The sequence below is a fragment of the Ischnura elegans genome, chromosome 5, assembly GCF_921293095.1.
Source record: "Ischnura elegans chromosome 5, ioIscEleg1.1, whole genome shotgun sequence".
Lineage (NCBI taxonomy): Eukaryota > Metazoa > Arthropoda > Insecta > Odonata > Coenagrionidae > Ischnura > Ischnura elegans.
In genome coordinates this window covers 45273766-45299665 of record NC_060250.1, presented here as the reverse complement: position 1 = coordinate 45299665, position 25900 = coordinate 45273766, and the positions used below count along the sequence as shown (strand labels likewise).

The window sequence follows — 25900 nt, the reverse complement described above, 5'->3', positions numbered from 1 at the left end:
TGTATGTCTTTAGCATTGAAGATGCCAAGTTCATTCAATTCTTTCTTTTTCATTTATCTACAGAAAATAAATCATACAACAATATGGCTTAAAGACTTAATTTTGGTTCCTGAAGGAAGATATGAAAAGAGCCTAGGTGTGGCTGGTGAAGAAATTAACCTGCCTCATGTCTTTACTTCGCACTGCATTGGAGAAGGATACTACATTCAGAAAAACTCTAGTGGTAATTTTAAAATAATGCAAATAATTTCCTATTTTAATAGTTTGCCCTATTAGTGTCATTTCTAAGGGCAATGAATGCATAACCTGTATGTTTAGATACTTCTGAAAATTTATAATTGTTTAATTGAATTAGGAAGAAGGAATTTTTAAGGAAATGGAAGGCAGCATTTTGTATTTATGATAGAGGAAGGAGTCAGGGAGGGATATGTTACAATTAGATATGATGCTTTATAGATATTTGAAAAGAGAAGGTGAGATGTTGAGGTTCTTTTTTGCTAAAAGGTCTAAATAAAAAGGGAAGCAGTTTTTGAATTCAGTTTCTATGGTGGAATAAATAAAAGGGATAGGCATTATTGGTGTTACCATTTATGTTAGCTTTATTAGCATCAAAGATAGTGACAATATCACGCACTAGCATACAAGATAGGTATGATGAATTTTTTCAATGCCGTATAACTGAAGCAAAGTCTACGATAAACATTCATCAAAACCTATTGCTTGTATATTTTCCCTCAAAGCTTTGATGATTAAACTGACTCGGGTATTTGAGTGTATCTGCTAATTATATTTGTTCATCTCTTTTCAGAATTCTGCCGAGATTCGCTTTTCACCATTACAACCAAGTTTAATAGTGGACCTCTACCTTGCGAATGCAATATTGAAGGTTCTGAAAATGCACACTGTGAAAAATTTGGGGGCCAATGTGCTTGCAAACCCAATGTGATTGGTAGGAAGTGTGATCAGTGCCGGATTGGCTACTATGGTTTTCCTGAGTGCACACCGTGTGACTGCCCTATTGGATTATTATGTAATCCCACCAATGGTAATTAAGCCCTTTCAACTGTCACTACTGATGCAAGGGAAAGAATTATGTAAAGATTAACAAGGGTATCCCGGCATGCATCACTTGTGGGTCACATCAGCTTTTGCTATGTGGCAGCATGACCTACCTTTGGGTCGCACATGTGTTATTCTCTTAGTGTCTCCCACCTGAGAGTACTCCAGCGCAGTCAATTTAGTTTACGGAGACAGGTAATCAAGTGCCCATGCAGGTACATATTTTTCTGGGTAATTGATTACCCTGAAAAATTCAGTAGAGCTTTGATTGCCTATCCTAATTACAGGGAAAGCCCATAAAGAAAATTGGGAGTGACTGACTTTCCATTCATGATCATTGTATTAGCAGTTTTTACTATGGTTTCTACATCATGCTTTCGTTGCATCTTATGCTCTTATTCCATGGAAAACTTAATTGTTCCCAAATAACATTGAAAGTTTTTTGTGGTGGGGAAGGGCAAGAAGTAAAGAATAAAGGAAAATAGTTAAAGGAAAATAGAGAAGAGCTGGGGGAAATGGCTATCAAAATGATGGTTGGATAATCCAACAAGCAGATAATTACGGTGGATGAGCAGGACTCTACTGTTCATCAAAAGAGTTAGTGTTCATGCCTACCTATGTATTGTAATTAGAGATGTGCGAATAGTACCCGCGAATACTCGAATACTAGAAGGTATTCGATATTCGAGAACTCGAATAGTTATGCTAAAGGTACCGTCTCGAATACCTTGAATACTTTGAATTTCACGTCATACACTGTCGCACACATGTCGTTGGTAGTTGACTCAGAAAAATGTAGAGAACTGTAGTCGTTTAGTGGACGCAGCGCCGTTTTTGGCAAGTTGACCAATTACATCAAATTCGTGGATTAGAGCGGTGAAAAGAGTTCGACGTGGGGAACCGAAAATGATTGGGAGAAAAAATCCAAAAATCCCCGGTTTCCCCCACCAGGAGAACCTCAGTGCTGTGGGATAGCAACCTTAGGGCATTTCCCACGATCCGCTATCCCCCTCCATTCAGCACTCGCCTCACGTTCTCTGGCCCTTTCCCTTTCTCCGAAATCAAACAAAAGGTCCCAGCTCACACAGGGATCGTATTACGAAGACCTTAGCTTCGAAAAAAATATCAAGTTACACGAGATAAATAAAAACGTGTTTCACGCCCTCCCCCCTTTTCTCACCCACTCACCTTTTTTCTGGCTACCTGCTTCAAAGTTCCCCATTTCTCGAGGTCAACTGCTGCATGAGTACAATGGGATAGTTACATTAGGGCATTTCCCAAGATCCACTATCCCCCTCCATTCTGCACTAGCCCCCCCTCTGAGGCTTTCCTCTTCTTTGAAATAAAAAAAAAGGTCACAGCTCGCACAGGGATCATATAACGAAGACCTCAGCTTCGAAAAAAATACCAAATTACACGAGAACAATAGAATGGTGTTTTGCGCCCCCCTTTTCTCACCCGCTGACCTTTTTCAGCCTACCTGCTTCAAAGTTCCCACTTTCTGGAGGTCAACTGCTGCATGAATCACCTATTAGCCCAAAAGATGTCCAACAATGACTTTCAGCAATTGATATTACACCTTTATTGGATTGAAATATTAGTAATGTGCGCGTAATTTAAAAAAGAATAAGACCAAACGCAACGCATTTCTGACTTTATTTAAGCATTTTACTGGAGGAAATAAATGTCAAAATGCAACGGAGACTTAGCATTCTGGTGAGACTTGATATGAGCAGAAGAGCTTCTCAGAAGTTGATGTGGTATTTTTTTCCGAAAACATATATATAAAGTTACAATTTATAAGTTGTGCTATTAATCTCTATTGTTACAGTCACAGATGAAGGGATATTATCTCAGGATATTTGGTTCCTCCGTGATAGCAATGCGAATTCATCTTCTTATCTCGTGAGAACTTCCTGGAACTGGAAGATGGACTGAAAATAATTGAAGAAAATCCGGTGGAGAAGCACGTGTATTTTGCAAAATGCCTCGGATTGTTCGCTAGCACTTGTCAGCAGGAGTGGGGGTAAAGCGAGCTACCTGTGAAAATAAGAAGTTGGATGAAGCCGAGTATCAGATGGGCATGCCGCTGAAATGGCGTTTGGTAGATAAGAATGTATACATCAGACAGAAATCCATCATAGCAGTGTAAATGCCGAGATGGCATGAAATCATTTTTCATGAGGTGGTGTGTCCCCTTAGAATATTTAAAAGAGATGTTACTTGAATCAACTATATGCCTAATTGTTTCCATAAAATTAAAATATTCCATTAATCTGCTTAATTCCTGTTTGAATGCTTTAAAAGTAATCAAAATTACTCCCCAAAATCTTGTGTTTCCTGCTGCACAGGCAACCGAGTCAAACATTACCGCATTCATCGTTTAGTATTCGAGGTATTCAAATATTCGAGCAATGATTTAATATTCGAATTCGATATTCGAGTTTGAGAAATCTGCTGTTCGACCCATCTCTAATTGTAATCATCAAGGTAATCATGGACTCGGGGATATTTGCTTCAGATTAGGATGTGTAGTAGAATCCTGTTTTAAGGTTTTTCAGGAGGTACAGAATTTTAAACATTAAATATGGGAAAACATCAATATCTTGTGCAGAATAAATATTTATGATGTAGAGTAAGGAGGAATGCAGAGTGGGGAAGTGGTGAGTTAGAGCAACATTTTGGATCTCAGAAAATTAGCTAAATATTTGGCTTGGCCATATTGGCAATAATATGCAATAATAAATTGGCAATAATATGAAGGCTTGAAATCAGGGTCCAACCGTATTAGTCTACCTACCTGGGTGTTAGTGTATTCATTTGGGTATTTGTGTATTCCTTTTGGGTACTCAAATAAGGATCACTAACAGTCACTCTTTCCTGAGATTTTTATGAAATAACACGAAGGAGCCATATTTTTATTGTATGTAAATCAATTTTCAACCCACTAAAAATGAAACGTGTCAATTAATTCTTTACACATTCTCTAGGAAAGCAAAACATTTTCTGATGACTTAGTATGTATAAAAATGAAGTGGTTGTTTTTGCTATGTGTTCTGTGATTAATGGTTAAATATTTAATTTATTATGTCTCATAGCTGTTATCAGGGTATGGATAATAAAGTCCGCACTGGGCAAAATAGTTCAAATTTGAGTATGGATAGCTGCTCTTTCTTCTGTTTTGTGTTTGTTATTTCTAAATTTCTTATTGTTCCGAAATTGCAAATATTATTCACAGGTTCCTGTGTATGCCCTCAACACACAGCTGGAGAAAAGTGTGAGAAGTGCTCACCATTTTCATATGGTCACAATCCATATCTTGGCTGTAAAAGGTGTGATTGCAATGAGTTAGGAGTTAAGGGAAATCAGATGCAATGTGACGTCCTCAGTGGTGATTGCATGTGAGTCCAGCTGCTGTATTTTTTTGTGTGGTGATACCTTCCGTGAGTATTAAGTTTATACCTATTATTCCTGGTTAGGTGCAAAGAAAATGTTGATGGAAGAACTTGTGACCATTGTTCTTCAGGATTCTCTTCATTCCCTGATTGCACTGAGTGCAGTTGTAGTGCAGCAGGAACAACAGAACAGATATGTGACAAGGTAAAAATACAGAGTGAATATAACCTTTGGGTTTTTTTTAATGAATAAGTTTGGCAATAAAGTAACATGGTAATATCTCACATAGGCTTGGTCTCAAAAACACATAATTTCAATATGATGTGGTTATGCTTGATTTTACTGTTAAATGTCGCAATTATTGTCAGTATCAGTGGCACAGCGAGGGGGGTTTTGGGGGATAAAATCCCCTCAGAGCTCAGAGTAATTTTTAAGTTTAATCCATTTTACTTAATTGGATTGGTATTACTAATAGAATAGTGTAAGGATTAATAAAGTATCCCTCAGAAAGCCGTAAAACTCACCATTTTGAACCATCTATCTTGAAATTCTGCAATTTATTAATCTCGCATCTATCGCTTATCCTTGTGGCTATTCCATACCCCCACACACCCCGGTATTAGTTGCACCTAAACCTCCCCCAGCCTTAATTCCTAGCTGCGCCCCTGGTCGGTATTACACAATTTTAGTAGCTGCAATTGCAGTAAATGATAAACTATTGATTTTCTTCAATGCTTGAAGCATCAGTAAATTTTCATGGAGAGTAAAATTATTTTCTTATTGTATATCAACTAATGTTACTTTAGCAGTTAGAGGTCGATACCTTTGGTAAGATGTATGAAAAGGAAGCATTAGATATAGGATTTTGGTTCTTGCTGAAATGTTTCATTATTTTCTTTCCAATTTAATCCTCATATTGAATATTAATTTCATTTTTCTTTAGGATACAGGGAAGTGTATCTGTAAAAAGAATGTGGTGGGTGAAGCATGTGATGTTTGTGATGAGGGAACCTTCAACCTGGATGAGAAAAATGTGGATGGCTGCATGCCTTGTTTCTGCTTTGAAAGGTCAAGAAATTGCTCGAGTTCATCTTTATTCAGATCTCAGGTGAATTACAAAGGTCAAGGATTACACAGAGCATAAAATGTGGCCTTAAGAGGACACCTTGATTTAGCTTCCATTCTGCAATTCTCTATTATCAAATATTTAGACCATTAATTTTACTAGACATACCATCACGAAGACTAAAGCAAAAAAGCCAAAAAAAATTAATGTGTATATATTAGAGATGTGCGAATAGTATCCGCGAATACTCGAATACCTCGAATAATAGAAAGTATTCGATATTCGAGATCTCGAATAGTTATGCCAAAGGTACCGTCTCGAATACCTCGAATACTTTGAATTTCGCGTCATACACTGTCGCTCGCACGTTGTTGGTAGTTGACTCGGAAAAATGAGAACTCGTCTAGTGCATGCAGCGCCGTTTTAGGCAAGCTGACGAAATACATCAAATTCACGGGTTCGAGCGGTGAAAAGAGTTCGACGTGGGGAACCGAAATTGATGGGATGAAAAAAATCCGAAAATCCCAGGTGTCCCCTATCAGGAGAACCTCAGTTCCGTGGGATAGCAACATTGGCGCATTTCCCACGATCCGCTATCCCCATCCATTCAGCGTTCGCCCCCCCCCCCTCTCAGACGATTTCCTCTTCCCCGAAAACAAAAAAAAGGTCCCTGCTCGTGCAGGGATCGTATTACGAAGACCTCAGCTTTGAAAAAAATATCAAGTTACCGGAAAATAATAGAATCGTGTTTCACCCTTCCCTCTTTCCTCCCACTGACCATTTTCCCGCATCCATCTTATGATAAAATGAGAGGAGGTGTTTGCCGTGTGTCCTTTGTGGCTAATAATGACAGGCACTTATTTTGATCTTCCCCAGGAGATGAAACTACCATAGGGAGGAACTCAGTGCCGTGGGATAGTGACATTGGCGCATTTCCCACGATCTGCTATCCCCCTCCATTCAGCATTCGCCTCACCCACTCTTGACGATTTCCTCTTCTCCGAAATCAAACAAAAGATCCCAGCTCGCGCAGGGATTGTATTACAAAAACCTTAGCTTCAAAAAATATCAAGTTACGCGAGAAAAATAAAAACGTGTCTCGCACCCACCCCCTTTTCTCACCCACTGACCTTTTTCTACCTACCTGCTTCGAATTTCCCCCTTTCTCGAGGTCAACTGCTGCATGAGTCATCTACTAGCCCGAAAGGTGTCTAACAATGACTTTCGGCAATTGTTATTACACCTTTATTGGATTGAAATATTAGTAATGTGCGCGTAATTTAAAAAAGAATAAGACCAAACACGACATATTTCTGACTTTATTTAAGCATTTTGCGCAAGAAAATAAATACCGGGAAGAAGAAGAATACGACGGAGGCGTAATGCTCAAATAGGGTGGTTTCCTATTATTTTTTATTGCCTAAATCGAAATATTAATACTCCTGAAGTACGTATTTAACGCTTTTAGAGTTTCATAAGACGATATCTATTTTTCGCGATTAAATTAAAAGTGAAAAATTTCAAGCGCGCGAAAACGCGACGGGTAAGTATGAATGCCGGGAAAAACTCCGCGTGACGTCGTTCTGGTTCCCGCTGCCGCAAGTGAGGTGACCTTGGGGCGAGGCTCTGAGCGCTATTACGACGCAGGATGCTAGCAGGTAGCCGAGTACCATGCTAGCTGGTAGCGCTTGGCTTAAATAAGGATTATTAATACCTTATCAAACAGACTGTGTGGTTATTAAGACATGTTTCCCTGAGCTCTGTGCCTCATGCATGCATTGGTAACCTCAGACGATGTAAAACTCCGATCCTCTCGTGTAGAAACTAGGTCCCTGTGATGTCACGTGGAGTGGCATCGCATAGGCGCCAATCTGGCCTTTTTCTAATGAGGTAAAATTGAACATTGCCATTAGTCTAAACCGGTATTTCTAGAACGAAATAATTTGTATATTATGAATACACTAATGGTGGGTAACGAATCACAATCAATACCTTTCGTTTTCTTTAATGAAGGAAACTACCCTATTGTTTACATAAAATTAAAATATTCCATTAATCAGCTAAATTCCTGTTTGAATCCTTTAAAGGCAATCACAATTACTCGCCAAAATCTTGGGTTTCCTGCTGCATAGGCGACCTAGTCAAACATTTTCACATTCATCGTTTAGTATTCGAGGTATTCGAAATTCGAGGTATTCGAATATTCGAGCAATGATTTAATATTCGAATTCGATATTCGAATTCGAGAAATCTACTATTCGACCCATCCCTAGTATATATACTTCTACAACACCGTGCGATAGGATAAAAAATGAAAAAAATGCAGCAAAATTATTTTTCTTTAGCTTCGATGCTCAAAATAGGGGTGCGTCTCTTACATGTGTGCACCTCTTACACGCGCTTATACAGTATTTTCCCTTGTTCACAGTGGCAGATTTTAGTGTGGGGGGTCACAGAGGTCAGGCCCCCCCCAAATTTTAGAAAAAATTTTTAATTTTTATTAGTTTAATAGTTTTTTTTATTCTTATTAAGGAGTCAAGCGAGTGTATATGCAAATGAATGGCTAGAAGTCCCAGACATGAGAGAAGGTTGAGTTGTGTTTATTGTAGAGTGCAGCACACACTACTGTAAAAATCAAACTCAAAAATAAAACAAGTGATGTATGTAGGTCATGTACCCCCCCAAAATTTGATGCTGAATCTGGCCCTGCATGGTGGAGGGCTTAGTATTCATAGTATGGAGTGGTTGTTTTTGCTATGTGTTCTCACTTTCAATCTTAATCATGTCTATTCATTCCCTTTTATTTTTTTCACCTGCAGATCTCTGACATGCAAGGGTGGCATGTGGTGGAGATGATTTCTAAAAATGGATTACATAATGGGGATGAAGTAGTCTTACAAAATTACGAGGAGGAAATTGAAGTGCATGAAAGTGGTATTCAAATTAATTTTACCTCAAAAGATGTGTCAAGGAAGTATGTGTATTTTTCCGCTCCACCCTCATATTTAGGAAATAAAATTTCATCGTATAAAGGAGTTCTTAATTATTCAATGAACGTGAAGGATCTTGAATTTCCAGGTAGGAATATTAATATTTTATTTCAATATTTTATCTTAGTCAATGAGCGTAGGAACAATTTATACCTGCTCTCTCCTTAACCCAATCAATTAAATAATATGTATCTACTTTAATTGTGCTGCTGACAAAAATAATTTTTAATGCTGCAGCAGCATGTAAAGTACATATATTAATTATAGAGTGGTTAACGGTGAAGACTTATTTTTGCTCCATCTCGTTGCTTGGTTCTTCTTCACCATGGGCTAATTTTGCCCACACACTCTGAGTCCCATTAACTACAGAAAATCACTCATTATAATACTAACTCATTATAGATGATGTCTATCTATTTTAATGGACTTCTACTGTATTGGATTGTGAAGCATTTGGCATGGAGGTAGTTGTTAGGAGTTACACATGTCAACCACATATGGATGACCACAGAGTCTCATATGGTTCACTGACAAGGGCAAAGCTTGTTTAACAAAGAATTTCTAACTAAAAAATGCTAAAAGTATAATTAGTTGAAAGCATCAATATTAATTGATGTTTCATTTCAGGTTCGTCACTCGTGGCTGATGTCATATTAAATGGTGCTGATTTTTACTTATTCTATCACTATCCAAAAAATTTAATGGCTGGTTTCAATGAAACAATTTCTGTGGAACTTTATGAAAAAAACTTTCAAATTGAAAATGGAACAACTTCAACAAAAGATCTCTTCATGCTAGCCCTAAAAAACCTGAAGGGACTTTTTATTCGAATCCCCAACGACAAAGGATCAAATCTTATCAGGTACATCAAAAGGCTGGAAAATAATATCTCTGGAGTAATATCAATTCAGGTATTATTTTGATGTAGTGGCTGATTTTAATTTTTTTTTAAATATGCAGTCTGGACAATGTGTTGCTTGAGACTGCTGATTTATCCTCCTCCTCATCAGACATGAGAAAGGCCCTCACAGTGGAGCAATGTGATTGCCCAGTGAATTACAAGGGACTGTCATGCGAAGAGTGTTCCCCAGGATACTATCATTCATCGTTTGGAAAATATGGAGGTGATTGCATTCCATGTGAATGCAACGGACATGCAGACACATGTGACCCTCACACGGGAGTGTGTGTGGTAAGTCCAATGGAAGTTACTGGCATTAAGTGTTCTAGGGCCTGTTAGATATGTCAATAACAGATAAGGGTGAAACCAGAAAAAAAAATTAAGAAGGCTTGCTTGGAGAGGGGTACTTTTCTGGGGGGTAATTAGAAAGGGTTATACTGAAGACTGTATCTCCCAAGCATTTTAGGTGGGTTTAAATCCTGTGGTCAACTTCGTGTTCCTTATAATCTAGATTAAAATTTTGGTTATTGTGAAGTAGAGTGGGTCATCATATTTCTTTCAATTTTTTTTCTACTGGCCTTCAATATGTCCCCTGATTATGAAAAGTATTATTTTTTTGTAAGCTGATACAAACGCATCAAAATTCTGAATAGTTAATCATATCACAAAGGCAATTAACTGCTATTTTATTTAGATTAATGGAAATGAAAGATACCGTAAATGGAACTTAGATAAGTAGGATTAGATGTGGATATTATCTTAATTCAGTGTAATTATGCTTATAAATTCATCTGAATTTAGGCACATTTCATTGACAGTTTATTGCATATTTTTCCATGCAAGCTGCTCAAATAATTAATGAGCTACCCGAATAATCATTTTGTACAGGAATGTAAGCACAATACCACTGGTGATCATTGTGAAAAGTGTGGAAGAGGATACTATGGCAACCCGTCTCGCGGTACACCCACTGATTGCCAGAGGTGTGCCTGCCCTCTAGCCTTGTCAACAAATAAGTAAGTTTTTAATACAGAGGTAGATCACAAACTATCAACATTTTTTATATTGACTTTTGGAATTACAGAAAAAAATTTTATTTTATCAGCTAATTTTTAATTGTACTATAGCGTTTTTCTGTATACCATACAGGAGGGATATATTTTGCAATCGCTGATACAGTTGAGCATCGCCTGAATCAGACACAGTCTGAACTTGGGTATTTGATCTGAGATTTGACCCTGGAACCCTTTGATCAGTGGCCAAGTGCTCTTCCCATTGGTCAATCACACTTTCCCTCAGCAAGAGGAACATGGTAGCCTGGTGGGTGGAGTGCTTGGCTGCTGGACCTTGAATAGTGGGTTAAAATCCCATATTAACACGTTGCGTACCGGGGTATTTAAATTCCTAGGAACGCCGATTCTGAGTGGAGGTGTTGAGATTGGAAATATGTGCCTATTAGGGCATAATGCCTTTGGTTTAAACATGGTTAAAAAGATAATGTTTAGGATATAACTTTACCCAATCAAACATTATGATGCATCAATTAATTATGAATAACGAACAACAACTGAAAACGTACTAATGAATACATATTGTACGCTTTAAAATTGTTTAGGTTGATATGCCTAAATGACGAGAATCTTCATCATCCGTCCGGAACGTTCGGGAAAAAAATGACGAGAATTCTCGCCATCCGTACGTACATGTGGTGAACAGTGATGAAATTCACATAAATTGCCATGAAAAAAAATTCCCTTGGAACCAGAATCAAACTATGGACTTTTGGCTTTCCTGGCCACTGCACAGACCACTACACTATCCAGGTTCCTGAATTCCCATGGCAATTGAACTGAGGCTCATGGTACTAGATGTTAGGCCCTTGCAGTACATCAAGGATGGCAACGCAAGGGAGAAAGGACTTCCAAGAAGCCACAAACTTTTGAGAGCCTCAAACTTGTGCTAAAGCCATGCATGGTGTTAATGTGTGATAATGCTGTGGGAATTCAGGAACCTGGATAATTTAGAGGTATGCACAGTGACCTGGAAAGCCAACGGTCAGTAGTTTTATTCTTGGTTCAGGGGAATTTTTTCTCATGGCAATTTAAAGGGACTCAAACTGAGAGGTGGCACAAGGAAAGGAACTGGCCGTCCCCATGAATGTGTGAATGCTCAGACTTGTGGCTACATTTAGGGTGAGCTCTACCCTCACCTATCCAAAACAACCTATCTTCATCTATCTACTAGTTGAATACCTCTCCTCTCACCTGTCCAGTACAACCAGCATGTTGAATCAGAGAGTGAAAAAAGTGCAATTGAGTAAATGAAGACAAATTTTACTTCATTGTACAAGGGATGTTTTATTCAACCTCCAATCGTTCATGATCCGAAGACGAAGTGATTTATTAAAAATTATTTCATCGCTAAATGTTGAGCACTCTTATGGTGTCCTTTCAACATAATCGCCTCGGTGATTGAGGAATTGGTCGTGCCTGTGGACAAGCTTTACTATACCTTCATTATGGTATGTTGCCGCCAATGACTTCTAGTGAATTTAGCCTTTGTTCTGAAGCTCATCGCCTGCTTGAAAATGATTCCCTTCTAGCTAAATCTTCATCTCAGCGTAAAGATGGAAGTCACGCGGCCCTAGGTCGGCATTACAAGGCGGGTGATCGAAAATGTCCAATTGAAATTGCTCAAGGAGCAGTTGGGCTGCATCAGCGCTGAGATAACAGGCGTTATCATGCATCAGAACACTTCCAGAAGTCAGCACTTCTCTCCTTTTGCTTTGAATGGGAATGGACGTAATGTGTCACACTGTTTCACACTCCCGCCACATTGCATTAAAGAAAAATTCTCTTTTATCGGCGTAAAGGTCAAGACATGTCAATGCTGATGCCATTCGACGAGTTTTCTGGCTCTCTCTCAACAGTGCACACTTGGCGGGAGAATCACTTGAGGCAGTGTAGTTAATGAGATTGATACTAACCTAAAACTAACAACTTACGGTCAGAAATGACTTGAGCGTGTGGTGCGGAGGACACGCAGTTTCCCTATTTGCGCAGTACCCGCCTATCGCTTGTATGGTGTTTTTGATGAGCTATCAGCGGTTGAAAAAAACCTCCCTTGTATTATAGGTATGTTGATGAAATAGGTGGTTTCCTCACGTATATTGAGAATATCAATTTTTTGCTCTTTCAGTTTTGCAGAAGAATGTGAACTGATGGAAGATGGAGTGAGCATCAAGTGTGACTGTTTCCCTGAATACAGTGGCAATCGTTGTGAAATTTGTGCAGTCGGTTTTTTTGGGAAACCAGATGAAGGTTAGCACCTTTTTTTATTGATACAGTAGAAGCTCGGTTTTACGAGTGCTCATAATCCCTTGGAAATCACTCATAAAAAACAAGCACTCGTTGCATCCGAAGGTGTTGAATTAACCCACCAAAGTCCCATAATTGTTTGTATTTACAGTTTTTCTTTTGTTTCCGTGGTATTTAACGAAGTTAAACAGGTAAAGAGTCTTTATAAGGCACATTCTGGTTGAGTATCATATATAAATATACAAAGAAAGAAACGGGGGATTTTCAATCATATAAAATATTAATTCCTCCAGTTTCGGAGATTTTATTCTCGTTCTTATATTTTTTGACCGCCAAATAAATCTGTTAAAACAGCGCAACTAATCGGAATCAATATATTTGGTAAGCGGTGGAAGTTAATGGATAATTTTGGGAATATGTTAAAACAAAAATATCAGTTTTGTCCAGTTTTCGAATGTTAACCAGTAAATCAGTCAGTCGAGAAAATTGGCTGAAACGTTCACTGAAATACGGCATGATGCAGTGGTCGAAGATACCGTACTAGCGTAAGAGTCGCACACGCGTAAGAGGCGCACCCCTATTTTGAGCATCGAAGCTATGAAGAAAAAAATTTTGCGGCATTTTTTTATGCTATCGCGCGGTGTTGCAGACATACGCCTGGAATTTCGACAGTTATCGAACTTTCTTCTTTCAATACTATTTGAAGGAGGAAATTTTGATAACTGCGGTGGTAATAGTGGCATAAGAGGGAGTAGAAAGAGTTCCGATCCTCTCTTCGCATACGCCATTACTCTACGATGCTTCTCCTATTCACGAACAATTTTGTTAAAATGCTCTCGCAGGAGTATTGCAATAGAATTGCAGCCGTGGGAAATTTTAAGGCAAAACACGACAGGCACATAGCATGAAACTTCCCAAGAGCTTGGACAACAATCGGGGCAATCTCAGCGCCGCAGGATAATAACCACGTCGTAGATTTAATGGAGCCACACTCGGCCCTCCATCAGCCAATGCCTCTGCCGATTTTTTTCATTTCCGAGACCCCACAGGAAAATAGGAAACTATCAAGGGAACAATGGAAACGTGTTTCATCCCTACCCCGTCTCACCAACTGACCTTGATCGATCTCCCAGTTTCTGGAGGCCAAATGCTAGGTGAGTCATCTACTGAGCCCGAAGATATCTCGATAGCTTTCAATAATTGTAAGACACACACACAAGTTATCAGGAACATTCATGTATGGTAACTGTTGTTCAAACAGATTGTCCCAGCCATGTTATCCAAATAGCCTCAGCAGAGCACATCATGAGGGCAAAATTATAAAATATAAATTGGAATTTAAACTATCGTTGTAACCAGCAAGGAGCTCTCACGCTGTATTTAGCTTGTGATACCATTGACAGGTATTGTTATGCTAATCTATGCACCTCAATGATTGTAACCTAATCTAGGGCTAACATTTGTCTTATGTTTCAGAAAGATAGGAAATATCTATGCTTAAAACTTCAAAATAATAGTGAATAATGGAATTAATAGCATTCGTCACTCCCATTAGAGCCATTCCAGCATATTTGTATACCTAAGTTTCCCGGAAAAAAAAACAATTCGAAATCGCTGGTGTACTGCCGCCTCCACGCAGACGCATGGCCAGATTCTTCTGTGACGAAGCAGCGAGCTGGTGACATGACAATATCAATTGTCAAAGACGGGCTCTGATTGGCTCGCTAGCCGCGGTGTCAACGCAGCGCCAAACTGTGAAGGCACCCTGGGCACCATGACATTTTTCATACTATGCCTTTAAAGTACTGCCATCTCCAGGGCCCGTGCAATATGAATAACGATAATTACCTGTGAAATTAGGAATCACCAAAGAAAACAAAAACATGGCGAAAGGGATGAATTTTAATTATTATATCAGCATAAGGCTTTGTTTCATTTTATACAGTGACAAATATATTCAAAAATTAACACATCTACCTCTCCCACTGTCATCTTCCTCCTATTCCCCTCCCAGTGATAACGGTGCCTAACAAAAGAAGAACGTAAAATAGGAATGTGCAGTGCGTACTCAAGGCTGTAAATCACATAAATGCTTGGATGTAACTGGCTTTGGGTGTTGTAGATCTGACAAACGTCTTGTATTTTCTGTTTAATAGACAGATAATACAAAGCATAATAGTTAATTTTTGCTCAGCGGGTTATTGCCCTTGAGAAATATCTATCGTAAAACCGAGCGTACCCAGTGGAAAGAACTATTTGACCTCGCAAAATCCGATATTTTTTACATGTAAAACATAGGCCATTTGGCAGTATAAAGACTGTGAAGGCACTATCACTCGCAAAAATGGATTCTCGTAAAAAGCCGTACTCGCAAAACCAGGCTTCCTCTGTATTTTTTTCCCCCAAGTAGCATGAGATGAGTAAAATTTTTCTGTGACATGAATTTTCTTGGAATTTCTCTGTATGTCATCTATTTCATATTATTATTGCTCTGGGCTTGATAGAATTTATGCTGATGTATTGCTTTTCCAGGGAAGGTTTGTGAGCCCTGTGATTGTTATGGAAATATTAACCCAACTGAGCATGGATCTTGCGACCCAGTGACTGGAAAATGCATGAAATGTTTAAACAACACTTACGGTGATGATTGTGGTCAGTGTGCTCCCGGGTATTTTGGAGATGCCATCCATGAAAAGAGCTGTCAAGGTGAGATGTACTCAATTATATGCGTATATGTTATCTGCTTGTTAATGCTTGGTGATATTTCTTTTGTAATGGCCTACACCTAGACAGGAAACCTTTAGGGGCTTCTGGCCTCTCCATCCCCCTGAAAATTTTTTTCCCTTGTGGTGATTACCTCCAATGCATCTGCTGAGGAGACCACTAACCCATGAACATATATCCTGTGACTCTCAATGTTTCAATTTTGTCACATTCCATAATTTCTACCAATAACAAACAATGACTTTAATTTTTATCATTATGCTAATGAAATACATTGTTGACTTAATGAAATTAATGGTTTTATGATGCATGCTGTTTTGTCACCTAACATTGATGTGGTATATACTGTTAGGATTACAACCACATCTGGCATCAACTCCTCATCTTTTCTAACAGATTTCTCAATCAATTGTCTGACCATTTATACTCAGGCTTCAAATTTCGTAGCATTAAAAAATCACTGAATTCATTATCTACAGGCTTGCCGGTTTCCGCAATTATATTAATGATATCCCGCATACCCATCACATGATCACATAACGAACTAAAATTGATTTGTTTCTTATCAAGCAACTCGTCCATCAAGGCGATCCTTTAAACATACCTTTGTCCTCGAAATCATTGCACAAACTATCCCATGCCTCAAATGCAGTTTTTGCAATCCTAACATGGATAATTAAATGTTTTTGAACCATTAATGAGATTTTGGAGCGAGCTCTTAAATCCTTCTTCATTGCCGCACACAGAGGATCGAATAGCGCATCCTCCGATGGTGGAGCTAAAATACAGTCACTAAGATCGTCGAGACCAATTATAGCTCCATCAGGTACTTCCAGTTTGCCCAGTTACTTTTGCCCTCTAATTCGTCAATCGGCGGTAAATGACTGGACGTCACAGTAATTATGGTCTCTGAAGAACCGGCACTTTGCGTGACTGTCACCATGTGCTCTACGAGTTAAATTCTTATTAAAGTCTTAAAAACAAACTGCCATTGTATTTCACAAAATAATAATACTTTTCACTATACCTGCACATGTATGTATACATGTATACAACTATATATACATGTCCTGCAGCTCTGATTACTATGTATACATGTCCTACAGCATTAACAGCAGTCATCGAGAGCTAACTTTGGTCGATTGATTGGAGAGAAAATAAGTATTTTATACTATATATTATGTAACCATTTCAAGGATAAATTTAGTAATTACTTATAGCATTTATTGTATACACTTCTTTCTCTTATTTTGGTGATTAACTGAGGTTTTGCATTATTAGTTGTATTCAAGACGCAATACTAGTTAGTCGAAAGCCATCCAACTAGAAAGCTACCAGCAAATGGGAGTATATAGTTTCTAACGGAATACTACCTCGCATGTACACGTATGAATTCCCACACCTCTAGATCTCATGTATATAATCGTATCTGATCCCATTTCCTATAAACAGTGGGTGGAGTCACTTTTTCGTATCACTTGGTCGTGTGTCCTATACTGCTTGAGTTGAAATGCCAGATGATTTCGCTCCCTATGAGATACATGCGGTGCGCCCATTTGACCTCGAGTGAATCATTTCTTCCACTCTGATACTCACCGTCTGCATTTCGTATTTGTCCACCATCAATGACAGCACACGGGAACGCTCCCTCCGAGGAACTATTTAGATATAGGAACCTAATTGTTCCTATAGGAACCATCGTGATTCCTATAGGAAATTCTATCTCCTATAGGGTTTTAAGAAATACTATAGTACATAATTATGTAAATTCGTATAGGAAATAGAATTTTCTATAGGAACAATTAAGGTTCTTATAGGAACCTATATTGGGCCTAGGTTCCTATAGGAACCTTGATTGTTTCTATAGGAACCATTGTGATTCCTATAGGAAATTCTATTTCCTATAGAAATTTACATAGTTCTTATAGTATTTATTAAAACCCTATAGGAAATTAATTGGACAAAATTTCATGGCAAAATATGATTTATATTGCTACCAATACAGAATGATTTTCTTAATTGTGTGAATAATTTTAGGAAGTGAAAAATGAATACGAACAAAGAATGTAGTGCATATTATTATGGCATTTTTCCTTTCATTTCTCAATGTTCTGCTGGCTTTTCATAAGTCCTACATTATAGAAAATTGGGTTTTATATTTTTAACTCACAGCATTTGGTAATCCTCAACATTTTTTGTTGGTTTAGAATGAATGAACCTTTTCCAAACTTACACTCACATGAAGGAACATTTATCACAAAACGTGAGGACATATACTTGTGAAATTTATTTAATGTTTGATATGTTTCTCATTCAACAGCATGTGAATGTGAAATGTGTGGTACTGATACATGCCATGGGACAACTGGTGATTGTGAATGCAAGGAGCATGTCATTGGTGAGAAGTGCGATCAATGTGCTCCAAATCATTGGAATTTTTCTTCATGCCAGGTAAGGAATGTTTGGAGTATAAGTACTGTCTTTATGCTAGTAAAAATTTTGCTAATGCTATGAAATTTGTCCCCTCATTCAGAATCAAATGATTTAAATATGTACTTGCAACAATTTAGGTGAGGGCTATTTTAGTATTTTCTTCAGATTTAGAAGTGTAGTGACTCAATAGCTAATTCATCTAAATGTTGTGATTACGTACTTGATTGAGTTGTTGGTTTCACGTCCTTTACTTATGGAGCAGCCAATAAGTGAACTCTTTCAAAAGCAATGATTACTGGAAATTCTTACACTTTTCACAACACATCTAACTCACAATTATACATGCTAATGATAAGGAGAGGCAGCATGAAAAATTGAAGAACACAAATAACCCCAACTTTCATTTTAATTGATCATAATTTACCTAAATCAAACTATCCATTATAATTTACGCACATTGTCTGTTATTATAGATTGCTTTCCAGACTCATTGAGAGCTTTCTTTTCCCCCCGCGATCTTTTTAGTAGTGATGACGTGATTGTACTCGTATTTTTGTTGCTCCATAAGCCCTGTTTTCCATAAATACACACATCCATGGCTGTGAGATTACAAATCCAGAAAAGTGGTTTCAGTAATGGTTCAAAACCACTGCCCAAGGAGGAAGAAAAGTCAAAATGACATCACTTTGTCCTCAAAATGACCCACAAAAAGTCACTATATTCAGTCAGGACTGTAAAGGTGACTTTTTGCGGGTCATTCTGATGTCAAAGTGACATCATTTTGACTTTGAATTCATTTGTACAAGATTTCACTAAAAGTGAGAATCTATAAAAAAAATTGTCAAATATTCTCTACGATACTCACTCTCCCCGCATTCCAACCTGAAGGTTGGTTTGGAAAGGTGAGGGTAGAGCTCACCCCTGACACTTAATCACAAAACCGCGCATGCGAATATCACACCTAAAGGAGGGGGGCCAGTTCCTTTCCCTGGGCTAGTTCTACAGATAATTATTAATTTTGGGGAGCCCAAAGTTTCACCCCAGGTTTGAACTCCTGGGACCCATCTGCCAATAGTCAGTGGCTACATCCAATAGGTCACTCAGTGGCATAGCCAGGTTTTAGGCCTAAATTTAAAAGGCGGCGCCCCTTAAAATTCTCCCCTACTTCCCTTCCCCATTTGGTACCCCAAGACGTGACTGTGCCACTTGCCCTGGGCGATATGTATCGTGAAATATCGCGATAATTAATTATATCGGGAATACTAATTTGAGTTTTGTACATTATCGATAAATGATTGTCCGATAAAAATAGGGCCCATTAAAAGTATCGGGACCGATTGAATACTGGAACCGATAAAATATCACGATATATCGTCCAATAAAAATATCGGGTGCGATAAATTAACTGAGCCATTAAAAATATCGGAATCGTTAAAAATAGTCTTCTGATAAAATACTACGGAACTACTATTATAAGGTAGAAATATCCTTTCGATATAATATAAAGATATATCATCCGATAACAAATATTGGGCCTGATAAAAATCGCCATTTGATAAAATACTACACTAGATAATCCGATTAAAAAAATCGCCACTGCTAAAATATCACGAAATATCGTCCAATAAAACTTGCTGCTCGAATAAAATATCACGATTTATTGTCTCATAAAAGCCACAGCCGCGATAAAACATCGTGATTTATCACCCGATCGGTCGTCGCGCGCGATAAATTATCATGTTTTGGTATCGGGAAATTAGTTTGGGAAAATGTTTATGGCTAGAATATGCATAGGGCTGGCCTTCGTTTATGCTAGACCATAAATCGGTGCGTTAAAAACTCACTAATGTATGGTACATCGCGATATTAAATAGGAGGTATTTTTTCATCGAATTATATAATGTGATATATTTTATCTGAAGGCAAATTTTTATCGGGCTGGAGATTTTTTTGTGAAATGATACGTCGTGGTATTTTATCGGTAGGCGATTTTTATGGGCTCCGATGTTTGTATCGGATGATATATATAGTGATATTTTAATGGATATTGGATGATATACATCGTGATTTTTTTGTTCTCGATATTTTTATTGATTTTCGTCCGAGATTTAATGACGTTTTATGATAATTGTTCCTTAAAAATGGTCTATTACTCGCTTTTACCGCAAGAAAGTCCCCGGGAACGAACCTATTTCGCCAAAATATTTCGAAGGAAATCCGTGACGCGCCATTTCTAAACTAGAATGCGCCGCGGTTTTTTTAAATAACTCATCGTCGCTGATTGCTACATTTGCGTAAGAAATAATTAAGCTTCTCCTAGTTTTCAATAATATTTTCGGCGAGAGCTCGTACGTGCGTCACTACGGGAATAATAGCCAATAATAAATATCGGTCTTCATTTGAAATCAACAATGGAGCGATCGTTTCACTGTAATGTGCCATTTCTCGGATTATTTACGCTTGTTTTTACAAACGAGAAAAGAGATTGCAACCATACAAGAGAGGAAAAGGAAATGAAAATTTGCTTTATATTGCTCCAGAAGATGAGATGTTTGAAGCAGCTAATATTTTCAAACTTCTCTGGATGACGAGAAGGATTTAAACAACTTTGAAGAGCTCCTAAAAACCTCATCTCTCTTCAAATCATTTGTGAGTAAATTGACTGTTATCCGCTCTATATCATCCATCAAATTAACCCTTCCATTTTCCCTTCTTGTGCCATATGTTAAAGTTAAAATTTATTTCGGTTTCCTTTCTCACAGGTTTAACATCTTAGACAAATTGCAGTTGATCATACTGATGGAGTTTTCAGCCCATGTGACCAGAAATATGTGTACAAATGAATTTGCTCGCTGCATCAATTGGGATGGAGAGCTTGGAAAAATTATGCTCAACAAACCCTACATCAATAAGGCTATTTGCAGTTAGTATCAATTTTTCTATTTAATGTATCATCAAAACTAGAAACTTTCAGCTTCTTCATGTTATTTTTTTCCTTTGTTTGCAGTCCCACGATGGAAGAATTTCCCTCAGGGTAAAGTATACTAATTAAGAAGAAGGCAAAGATTCAGCGGTGGTTCAACAAAATTGCTTAAGCAACTAGAGGCAACTGAAGGGAAAGGAAATGAAATGAAGAATCAACTGTAATGGCCAATGTAGATGGTTTTTCTCGATTACTATTTGAAGAGGGAGAAAAGGAACATTAAAAGGAAAATTTAAAAACAAATCCTGAGGAATTTCTTCTTGTAAAATCTATCTGTTTTTTGTTGCAATAAATCCTAATAAAGGTTGAGTTTCATATCTGAAGTGTTTAATTTATCCCTAAATGACAATCTAAATACAGAAATTATAGTATGAATTGTTATTAGAAGAACAAATAGGTTTGGTCACAAATAGTCAAAGTGAGTTCAAAATGAGGTCAAAATGATAGGTAGTCATTTAAGGTCATATTGACATCATCATGAGTCAAGAAGGATGTCATTTCACGGGACCATTTTGAGGTCACCGTGACTACCAAGCCATGACTTAAAAATGACATCAAGATGATGTCATAATGACTTTTCATTCCTCCTTGGGTGCGTATTGTCCAAAACTACACTTACAGGCACCATGCCAAGTAGTGACGTCTTGTAAAAGTTACCCTGTATGCAACTGCTGCAGGATATGGATCTGTACTTACTTAGCTAGATCGTGCACCGCGGTGCTCTGGAAAACTCTGGAAAACTGGTGCTCTTATGGAGCTCCCGTGAAGGCAACTGGCGTACGAACATGGCATCGCACATTAGCAGTTGTAGGAAGCCAGGTCTTATGACAAACTTTCTACGCAGGCGAGTGCCTGGTTATGACTCATGCTATCTCTATCTCAAGTAAAAATTTCTCCCTTGAAACAGAGCTGATTCTGGGCTGAAACTCCACTGAATGCGCTCAAACTGCCTTGAAACAACCTTGTCACTGCACTGCACTGCCTTGTCCTCAACAAGAAAAGGAGCACTCAACTGAAACTCTGATGCCATTCTCCCTTGCAAGTCCATTGAATTTGAACTGCTTCTCCCTTGCTGCATATGTGCCCCACTGATACTGAACTGGACAATAGGCTCAGGCCAGGCCGAATTTATGACACCACTGCGTCTCTCTTGCCGCATGTCTTTACTGCCTTGCCACAGAGCTGCGGCAGCATTGGGTATCCCCTCTCCCTCATGGATTTGAACTGCTTCTCCCTTGCTGCACATGAGCTCTACTGGCACTCAGCTCATGAGCTGGACAGTAGGCTCAAAGGCCAGGCCAACTTAATAACTCCACTGAATCTCTCTTGCCGAATGTCTTAACTGCCCTGCCACAGAGCTGCTGCAGCATTTGGGTATCCCCTCTCCCTCATGAATTTGAACTGCTTCTCCCTTGCTGCGCGTGTGCTACCCACCGTAAGTTTTGCCAACATACGGAACCCTCCTACCGGACATATACGCGACCCCTGTTTTCAGCGGCAATGTATTTTTTTACTTTAGCTTTTGGCAACACGTATATCTTTTCCCGCGCGTCAAGCTGTCGGTTGCCGTTATTTCTCTCAAGTTGCAAGGAGCGAAAGACGAGTGGTGAGCGTGGGTTTTAGCATGAAAAGATTGATGGCATAAATATTTTCCCGGTACTTCGACGTTTGTTAACGGCAAGAATTAATCGAAATTAAGGTGAAGGGGAGAACGAGGTCGGTGGTGGTGACTGCAGCCATAATTGGAGGTAAGCGTTTTAACTTCTCTGATGGCATGTTTGTTCCTTCCATGTTTAGCCATGAGAACGTTGACATTGAATTCGTGTTTTAATCCAGGCACGTTTAAGGATTTCAAGCTCCTTTCTCGGGGGTCATGCAGCCAATAACGAATTCTTCTTTCAACGCGTTGGCGACTGCCGTCCACTTTTCCTGCCTCATGGATACCCCGGACGAGGAGGATAATACACCGACCGGTCATCAATGCCGCGGATGCCGCGCCGTCCGTTAGTCATCTTGCGGAGGACCGGACTCAGTGAGCTCGAGCGGGCTTTCAAAGAAATAAGGAATGCGGGTATGTTTCGCTATAGTGCAATGTATATTTACTGCTTATACTTATTAGTTACTGCTGAATGTTTTGGAATCTTACGTGGTTTTCGTTTGGAGTTCACACATAGCCTAAGTAACGAGTCATCGCTTCGTTTTTCATTTAACTATGATGCAAAGCGCATGCTTCCTCAGTGATAATTTAAGTTTTGCTTTCTATAATTTGAATGGTTCACATTAATGCACCATATAACTAATAAGCCAAGTAAAGGAGAGTTTTTCATGTGCAATTTTGCTAATTTGATTTTGAGTTAAGTCGTTTGTGACTCTCATCAGTCATGTTTCTTCTCTTTTTCAGGAGCATCTAACTTCCATGACTTCTTTCATTTGGAATATTTTTGTATGTGCTTTTAACAGTCATTAATTTATTGATGTATTTTCATGTTCTAATAAATTGTGTCTTGAAAAATGTTGTGGTCATTGCAGTTATAATAACTATTGTTGATCGCAATCACCTATCCACCCTTTATCTCTCATCATGCATGCAAAATTGTGGGAGAAATCTGTTATGTGATCATCCACTGTTGGCTGGGTTGCGCAAGTTGTTAATTGACTGTGTTTCATATGATTTGACAAGGGAATTTTAATGGATTGGGTAGGGGAAATGTATTCAGCCAAACAAGGGAGTTTCAGCCTGGCATACAAGGGAGTTTCAGCCTAACTATCCAATGGAGTTTCAGTCTAGCTGGCCAAGGGAGATTCAGTCTAGCTGGTAGCCAAGGGAGTTTCAGTCTAGTTAGTGGCCAAGGGAGTTTCAGTTTAGTCAGCCAAGGGAGTTTCATTGGAGTAGCTGGAGTTCTTAATTGCACTGCTACTGCACTGCCATCCCTCTCCCAAACTCCACTGGTTTGTTTCAATTTCAATGCAGTTTCAGCATAGAAGCAAGGCAGTGAGTTTCAAGGTAGTTTCAGCCCAGTTTCAGTCAAGTTGCAAGGGAGAAATTTTTACTTGAGTACTTCCACTTCCCCTGCTGCCTTAACTTCTACTATTCCCTGCCTCTCCAGTTTGAACTTGACAAGACCTGGCCTAAACATGCCAGAGTGCAACAAAATCTCTGATTCCCTTGGTCAATATTCAGCCACATGCAGGCCGCGACAATAATTGCACGGTTGCAATATTAAATAAACATTTTAAAATTTTGGATGTTTTTTTATTTATGTTTGGTTAACCATAGAAGAATCTTTTTACTTTACTGGAGAGTTATTTTCCGGCCTCTCATCATCTTCTGCAATGCTAGAGCAGCGGTCCATGTAAACTTGAAACATTCCATTGTCTGGAAGTAAATGATGGGAATTTTTATGAAGGGAATTGAAATGGAAATAATAAACCTCATGTAGCCTTGTATTAAATACAATTATCCTGGTGCTTTTGCATCTGATCTTATTTTTTATAAAGATAGTGGTAAACGTCGTTGGAGTGTGAACTCGTGCATGGATAATTCGCAACATGGATAAACTGCAGCCGGATAATTGGAAGTCTACTGTATTTGTTGTTTTTCCAGGGGATCTGTAAAAGGAATTTTGAGATTCTTTTATGGATAAATAGTTTAAGTGCCATATTTCAGACATGTGTTCCCTCTGACATTTAGTAGGAATGTGGTGTTTGGATGAAGTTAATGATGAATTTAATGAATCATTACAGGGATGTACCCCTTGTAATTGCCAGTCTGCCTCTGAGTCACTGCAATGTGATCTTCTTAGTGGTCAGTGCTCTTGTCGCATTGGAGTTAAAGGAAGAGCATGTGATCAATGTGCTCCTGGTTTTTGGAATTACAGCTCTGATGGTTGCCAAGGTAAGTGAAAATTTATTCTCGAAAAGTCATTTACTAGTATGCACCAAGTTCATTTTGTCATGAAATAAGTGATATATAAGTGCTAGAGGTTCTTATGGTGGCATAGTAATGACAGCTCGTATGTGAAACATTTGCAGACATCTATAAGTGCATAGCTGAAATAAAAAAATTTTAAGCAATCTATGAAAATAAAATATTAAACCCTCCACAGACATGGCAATATGACCACATGCAAAATTTTGACGAGCCATTAAGGGTATATGCCAAGGTTTTTGCAATGCAGTAATGCAGTTGCTAATAAAGTATGTCCACATCATACAATGCCTCTTGCATGACTGACTCACTCAATGACAAATAAATAGAAATCCCTCCAAGGACTGGTAATATATGTAGACAATACAATGGTTGCCCTTAAAATTATGTCACAAATGATTTTTCTCAGTGAAAAACAATTTTTTGCTTCTGAATAATATATATTTTTAAGAGCTTTTCATATAAATTAAACAGATTTGCCATTGATATCAATTCATTTTTGCTTATGGCATACCATCTTCTATATGCCTGAGTCATTGAATATTTCCATCATGCAATGGAGATAGCTTAAAACCTTTTCTTTCAGTTCCTCTCCGGTTCTGAAATTAGTGCCACCCAGGTGCTTCTTCAAATCATGGAAGAGATAGTCACCGGGGCCCTTGTCTGGGCTCTTGGACTAGTGTGAGACAGTTTCCCATCAAAATTAGTTGATGAGATCTTTTGTGGCACAGGAGAAGTCAGATGAGCACTGTCCTGTGACCATTCATGAAAATTTTAGGGGCTCCCATTGCAAAAACCTTAGCGTTCACCCTAAATGGCTTTATTAAAATTTTGCATGTGCTGAAATTGTCATGTTTGTATAGGGTTTTAATATTTTATTTTCATGAGATATATGTGTCAATGGTGATAAGAGTAATGCACTATATATAATTAATACTTTTCCCCTATCTGTTACGTTTGATGAACCACTTTATGCTCTAACCTCATTATCAGTTGAATTCATTGGTGTGAGGGGGCATGCTAGGCTCAACAGGCTCTCTAATAAGGTTTCCTCATGTGCTTGTATTCACTGGTGTGTATTTTTTATACATATAATAACCTCA

General features: G+C 38.4%; 1 protein-coding gene and 1 long non-coding RNA gene across 2 annotated transcripts in view; both read left to right on the top strand.

The window, feature by feature from the left end:
* The window catches only part of LOC124158797 (laminin subunit alpha-like), a 129280-nt gene that overhangs the window by 54587 nt on the left and 48793 nt on the right, over nt 1-25900 (top strand). The window contains exons 23-35 of the mRNA XM_046534115.1: nt 64-223; nt 809-1045; nt 4298-4460; nt 4539-4659; nt 5399-5563; nt 8341-8599; nt 9139-9373; nt 9472-9703; nt 10301-10428; nt 12611-12732; nt 15262-15435; nt 17774-17904; nt 24614-24764. Of these exons, the coding sequence (XP_046390071.1) occupies nt 64-223; nt 809-1045; nt 4298-4460; nt 4539-4659; nt 5399-5563; nt 8341-8599; nt 9139-9373; nt 9472-9703; nt 10301-10428; nt 12611-12732; nt 15262-15435; nt 17774-17904; nt 24614-24764 (2278 nt within the window). The remainder of the gene's footprint in view (nt 1-63; nt 224-808; nt 1046-4297; nt 4461-4538; nt 4660-5398; nt 5564-8340; nt 8600-9138; nt 9374-9471; nt 9704-10300; nt 10429-12610; nt 12733-15261; nt 15436-17773; nt 17905-24613; nt 24765-25900) is intronic.
* On the top strand, nt 20231-21106 carry LOC124158800. Its single transcript, XR_006864870.1, has 3 exons — nt 20231-20535; nt 20649-20809; nt 20894-21106. It is a non-coding gene; the product is annotated as an uncharacterized LOC124158800 (long non-coding RNA).